Here is a 6,580-nt window from a genome sequence, read left to right as displayed (position 1 = left end):
CCACTGCAAAAAAAAACAACTTGTCGTATTTTGATATTCTTGTTGGTGCAGAATTAAAAGGGTGACTCTTACTTCACAAGTATGTGTAGGTCATATCAAATAAACTACATTAGTAAAATATATATATTTTTAATTCTTTTGCTTAATGGTCATCAATTTTTTTGCGTTGTGACATGATAGTTTAAATAAAAATTGTATATGCATTTTTATTATTATTATTATTATTATTATTATTATTATTATTTATGTCTACATGGAAAAAAATACTGTTTTATTAACAGTCTGTAATTGAGAATGATTGGAATTAAATAATGCAGGGCTATTAAATATTATTGTTGCTGCTACTGCTGTTTTTCTTGTTTTGTTTTTTACTCTGCCAGACAAAGTACCTTTTTATTGACAATCTGCTCTGATATAATAGGTGTTACAAAAGAGAAAATATGTTATAATTATTTTAATATCCACTAACTCTAAGGGAGAAATTGCTGTAATTCATTGAATTTACCGAGATTCGGTTTTGAAAATAAAATAAGTTACAGAACGAAAGAAAACTCTCCAAACAATTTGAGAAAATTGTCTTAATATTTTAATGCAAAAAAACATTATGGACTTTTAAAAACCATTTTAAAAGATTGTTTCAATTGGTTCTCTGGTAAAATGTGAGCGGGATGGTGTGGTTTATTTTTTTATTTATTTATTTTTTATTTTTTTTGAGATTCACCAAAAAGTCTTTCGGGTTCCGGTTGTTCACCTCTGAAGCGTTTGGAGATTGTGATGTGTCCGGCTGAACCGAAGTCCTTTCTCTCTCGCGCTCTCTCTCTCTCCTCTTTTCCGTAAAAGGTCATAGCACACTGTGTCCTTCCTCCAATCTTTCTCTTCTCCCCACTAGATCTGTTTAGAGTTGCTACATCTGTTTTTAAATGCTCACTGCTTTTTGAGTAACTCTAGAATCTGTGATACTTAATTTGTTGGATAAAATGTGTTCTAGGAATTCTGCCAGTTTCGTTTTGCTGTGTTCATACTTCAATGATGATTGTTCTTTATTTGATCGCCGTTTGCTCTTTTCACTGTAATATCATTTGATCCATCCTATTAATTTGTCGAGTTAAATTAGATTTTCTACCTTCCACTCACATTGGAGCAATAATAAATAGTTTCTGCATCCATGCTTAGGGTCACACACACACCTGATCACCACGCACACACTTCTGCTCACTAAACTAACACAATCTCATGATTTGATCTGAACACATTCAGTCTCCAATAGCAAATTCTGCAGACAAACGGGGAGACTCTGACACAATAGGAAGGGACCGAGACAATCAAAGGTAGTTCTAAATGATTCCTATTTTTCTCCTTTTCAGGTGCACTTTTATAAGACCATACATAGCACTCATAGGTCAGAGGTCACTGCTTTTTTGACATCTGTCAGTCGTTTGTGTGCTGATGTCATTTAGGCATTTCCCTGTTCTAGGTACGAACGCTATTTGTCAGCGGGCTGCCTGTTGACATCAAACCACGTGAGCTTTACCTGCTGTTCAGACCCTTCAAGGTAAGAGACATCAGCCGAAAGAAAAAAGCTGGGAGTTTTGTTAGTCCACCTTTCTCTGGATGTGGTGATTTAGATTTTAAGAAAATTGATTGAATTTTTCTTCAGATTATTATTTTAATTTGTCTTTTTTTTTATTTATTTTTTATTAAATAGGGATATGAAGGATCTCTCATAAAGCTGACCTCAAAACAGGTGAAGTTTAAACTTATTTCCCGTCAGTGGGATATTTATTATTATTTCTCCCGATTTTAAAGACCACACACATGGATTAATCGAACAAATGTCCAATTTAACTTGACCAAAAAATGTATCTGGAAATTTCTGATAAACCCCAAAATTATAAATTTGTATGAACAAATTTCATGGGTTGTTTGTAATTTTGTTTTGCATAAATGTGTATATAGGAGACAGTTAAAAACGATTTATCACATCTAATATGCATGTGACAACATCTTAAACTTAAAGATTGTCACATGTAATATGTATGTGACAAAGACCCTTGAACCTATATATAAAGAGATATAAAATAGTTTTATCAACATTTTGTATGTATGTGTATGTATGTGTGTGTGTGTGTGTGTGTGTGTGTATATATATATATATGTATATGTGTGTATATGTGTGTGTGTGTGTGTGTTAAATGTATGTTCATATATTTAACATTAAAGATAAATTAATCTTTTAATTTTGAAATTATATTTAAATGCTTTTTTTATTTTTATTTTTTTTCCCCCATTTTGTTTTTGGGGTTAAATGATACAACCCTAACCCATGTTTTCTGCTTTTTAGTTTTGTTGATTGTGAAAATCCTCTGTGTGTATGTTTGTCTGTCTGATGTTTCTTTCCATTCTCTAGCCTGTGGGGTTTGTCACGTTTGACAGCCGGTCTGGGGCTGAAGCGGCCAAGAATGCATTGAACGTAAGTAACCGCTGGTCCGTCAGTAAGCTGAAGTGATGGCAGCTTTTAATTATTCATAAGACTGTCTGTGCTTTATGTCCTCCAAACTTCGCTCTTAAGTCTGACTCAGATGCTGCTCTCCTCTCTACGTGGGGAAGTTTCACTTCATCCCTAAGAAAAGTTCCATGACGTCATGCGTTTTCAGTGCTGTAGGATACTTTGGGAATAAGTGCACTTGTGCTGCTGTTCGGTTTAAGGACCTGCTGATTGATGTGCATTGTATGAAGAATAATTAGACTCTTTTCAGTTGAAAGTCAACACTCCATCTCTTCTATTCTCAGGGTATCCGCTTTGACCCAGAGAGCCCTCAAACGCTGCGTCTGGAGTTTGCTAAAGCCAACACAAAGATGGCAAAGAGTAAACTGATGGCCACGCCAAACCCTTCCAACCTGCACCCAGCTCTAGGTGCGCACTTCATCGCTCGAGACCCATGTGAGTAAAACCCTGGGCTTATGCCCCGCCCACACCTCATGACGCTGGTTCTGCCTGTCTGAGTTCATTTGCAATAAGCCACTAGTAACAGTCCATATGTGTTTTAGGGTGCATTTACACATCGTTTTCAACTAAAAACAGAAAACTTTATGCATTTTGGTCGTTTATGTACATGGCTGTGCTGTTTTGAGGGAAATACAAACATTTGAAAACGGGTTTCAAATTGCAAGTTTTTGAAGACTACTGTTATTGTCTCCTTGTAAACTTAAAAAATGTGAATTTGTGAAAACTGTGGCATGTGTATTATGTGTTCATTCTGTAGGTATGTGTACAGACGCGTAGTGTTTCTTTATAAATCACCAACTACTGGCCTGGCATGTATAATACAGCGTTTTTAGTCGTTTTCGTTGATCTATGTGAATGGATCGTTTTCACAACGTTGTCATCTGTACAAAACGCAAATGAAAAGGTTTTCCGATTTCTAATGCATTGTCATATAAACACTCTCAGATGTCATTTTGAATGCTTTTATTATTCCAATTGTTTGAATATAGCTTTTGTTAATCTGAGATATTTGGTGTTTGTAAGATGTGTGGGTGGGTGTGTATAGTATGTGCATATGCATATAATTAATGCTTGTCTGTTCACCAAGTATGCACTTATTTGATCAAATACAGTAAAAATGGTAATATTGAGGAATATTATTCCAGTTTTACATTTCAGTTTAAATGTGATTTTTATTCCTGTGACGCAAAGCTGAATTTTCAGCAGCAGTTACTCCATTGTTCAGTGTCACAGCACTTCATATTTTGTGGAAATATTAGTGTATGTGTATATATATATATATATATATGTATGTGTGTGTGTATATATATATATATATATTATATAAAACATTTAATTGAAATAGAATTTTTTTTAACATTATAAACGTTTAACTGGTACTTTTGATCAATTCACTGCATCCTTGCTGAATAAAGTTATTTTCTTAACTTAATGACAACATTTGGATGCGGTTTCCTTTTGGGTTGCTTAGTTGGCGGTTAAAATACACTTAATATTCAGTAATATTATTAATTTGATGACACTGACCCTCAGATGAGAACAAAACTTACATTAGTGTCATTATTCAGCTAATTTCAGTTTATTTTGTAGCTGCTTTATAGCAGAATCAAATTTTTTTAAGTTAATACTGTTATTGAACTGAATTGAATCAACACTGAATTGATCTGAATAATAACCGTTTCCATCTGTATAGCTGCTTATAGCTGAATTGTTAAACTACACATTTATTGATCTGATCCCACACTGAACTGATTTGAGCTGAATGACACTATTGTCTCTTTCTGCTTTATAGCACAACTTGGATTTGTCTCATATTTGAGTAAGTTTGTCTCATTGAGTGTTACTTTCCGGTTTATTACTGTGAAGCTGCTTTGAAACAATCTCTATTGTATAAAGCGCTATTAAATTATCGACTTGACTTGCTGCAAGTTGTGATTCGGTTTCCTAGTGTTTGGTTCCGTATGTGACTCTCAGATGTGTGATTCTGTAGATGACCTGACGGGGGCCGCACTGATCCCTGCGTCTCCTGAGGCGTGGGCTCCGTATCCTCTCTACACCACTGAATTGACCCCAGGCCTGCCTCACGCCGCCTTCACCTACCCCGCCGCTGCTGCCGCCGCCCTGCATGCCCAGGTGAGGGACCAACCGGTGTGTTTCCTCTCTTCCTTCACTCCATCACTGTGTCTCTCTGCTTTTGGCTGCGTTTGTCTGTGACGTGGCCAAAGCTTGTTGAACGTTACTTCTGGTAGTTTGTATAGGAAGTTCATACTGTGCTTGCGAATTTGTAATGTTCATAATTCTAAATGCGTCCCAACACTTGTGTAGTCACTAACTCCACATGAACATAAATGGTGAAAACCTTTTCACATCAGAATTTTAATTTTGAATTTTTTTTTTCTTTTTAAATTTGGCTTTGTATATATTAATCTCTTGAATTTTCTTTGTTTTTGTATGTTTTAAATGTTTTTTTTGTTTGTTTTTTTTATCATGTTTTTGGCTTTAACTTTTTATACATGCATACAAAGGCAAAATTAAAAGACTTTTCTTTTGGATTTGATTTTGTAATTTAGATGTTTAGTTTAATCTGTTGAATTTCTTTAACGCATTTAAAATATGAAAAATTATTTACTTTAAATTATTTATAGTTGCTTGAATTTTTGAATTGCATTATTCGATGCACGATTCTACACCGTAAGCTTTGTTGTATACGGCACAATTCTACAAATAACGTTAGCCTTCATTTCAGTGGCTTGTAGTTCAGTCTGCTAACCTTTCCCATAATGCCCCTGACTCCCGCTCTGGTGGAAACTGACCCTGGGTCAACATGATGCAGCTAAACCTGAGGAAGTGTCAGGGGTCCGCTCTGAATATGACCGGTCTGATTACTCCCAATCCCTCAGAACAGCATTCCTTGGCCTGCTACTGTTGCTAAGAGATCACATCAGAGAAAAGCTGGTTTTAATTGCATCTCAGAGGTTGGATTATGACCGAGTCGTTGAGTGAATCTATGCCCAGGGAGGTGCCGGTTAAAGTTTAGCCAAAAAAAAGTGTGCGTTTGAGCATTTTTATGATCCATTAAAAGCTGCACATGTTAAAATTCTCCCCCACAAACACTTTGCCGTGTAGGTTTAAACAGGTAAAAATTTATATTAAAGTGCCTTGTGCTCCTCAGGCAATAATGTCACGGTTTATTGTCAATCTTACTTTGTTCGCTTCAGTTTAATGAAATGTGATTTGGTTTTAAAGACTCTGTGATGACTGATCAAGTTTATTGATTGGATGGCTAGACTTTGTGGTTGTCATGGAAACCCAGTGAGAGCTAAAGGTCATGGATGAAGAGGTTTGACTTCACTCTCTTGAGCCGTACTGTATGTTCACAGGTTCCTCAAGCCGTAAATTGAGCTTGTTTGCAATTTAAGGGCAAGAGAACGGGACAAATGTAATAGTCATTTTTAGTGTTTTAGACCTTTTATCCCAACAAAACGTTTTACGATCATGTTTGGAATAACTGGCTAAAGTGTAGGATGTTTTGTCAGGATCTCAAAGGGGTTGTAAAAGGTTTCATCCTCTGGGTGAGAAAGAGAGTGAGTGTGCTAATGCATCCACACGCTAACACCTTCTCTGCCCAATGCCACTCTGAGGGTCTTCAGAGAGTTCAGTGATAATTGTGTTTTACAAAGAATGCATTTTTTTTTTATTATTAATTCACAATAATAATATAATAATGATTATTTTGTACGCTTAAACGTTTTATATGGTGTGTGTATATACTCTTTAAGTGTAACTTTCTATATTATATAAACAACATTGTGCAAAACTTGTTTTTTTCTCTTGTTACTAGATCATATACTAATAGTAGTCATAGCAGTTAAATATTAGACGTTAAAATTGTACAAAATATTGTTACATATAAAATCTCCATTATAAAGCACTATCATCTTGTAAAAACAAAAAGTATAACTGGTGTAGAATGAGCTAATAATTTCCTGCTTTTCATAAAATATCAAGTTTTTATATTCCATATTAAACTATATATATATATATATATATATATTAATAATAAATCCTTATTCT

The 6,580-nt window shown here is 34.9% G+C and overlaps 1 protein-coding gene across 2 annotated transcripts in view; it reads left to right on the top strand.

Annotated features, from left to right (window-relative positions):
• Positions 1 to 6,580, top strand: part of LOC107680137 (RNA-binding protein with multiple splicing-like) — an 11,417-nt gene that overhangs the window by 2,235 nt on the left and 2,602 nt on the right. Inside the window, exons 2-6 of one of the 2 annotated variants that reach the window (XM_016475909.1) lie at positions 1,475 to 1,552; positions 1,706 to 1,744; positions 2,408 to 2,470; positions 2,791 to 2,941; positions 4,497 to 4,639. In XM_016475909.1, the coding sequence (XP_016331395.1) occupies positions 1,475 to 1,552; positions 1,706 to 1,744; positions 2,408 to 2,470; positions 2,791 to 2,941; positions 4,497 to 4,639 (474 nt within the window). Of the gene's footprint in view, positions 1 to 1,474; positions 1,553 to 1,705; positions 1,745 to 2,407; positions 2,471 to 2,790; positions 2,942 to 4,496; positions 4,655 to 6,580 lie in introns of both variants that reach the window. The other variant, XM_016475908.1, reaches the window with a different exon arrangement.

This window comes from Sinocyclocheilus anshuiensis, unplaced genomic scaffold (genome assembly GCF_001515605.1).
Source record: "Sinocyclocheilus anshuiensis isolate Anshui unplaced genomic scaffold, SAMN03320099.WGS_v1.1 scaffold376, whole genome shotgun sequence".
Classification (NCBI taxonomy): domain Eukaryota; kingdom Metazoa; phylum Chordata; class Actinopteri; order Cypriniformes; family Cyprinidae; genus Sinocyclocheilus; species Sinocyclocheilus anshuiensis.
Note: the sequence above shows the minus strand (reverse complement) of the source record. Positions and strands in the feature narration are given on the sequence as shown.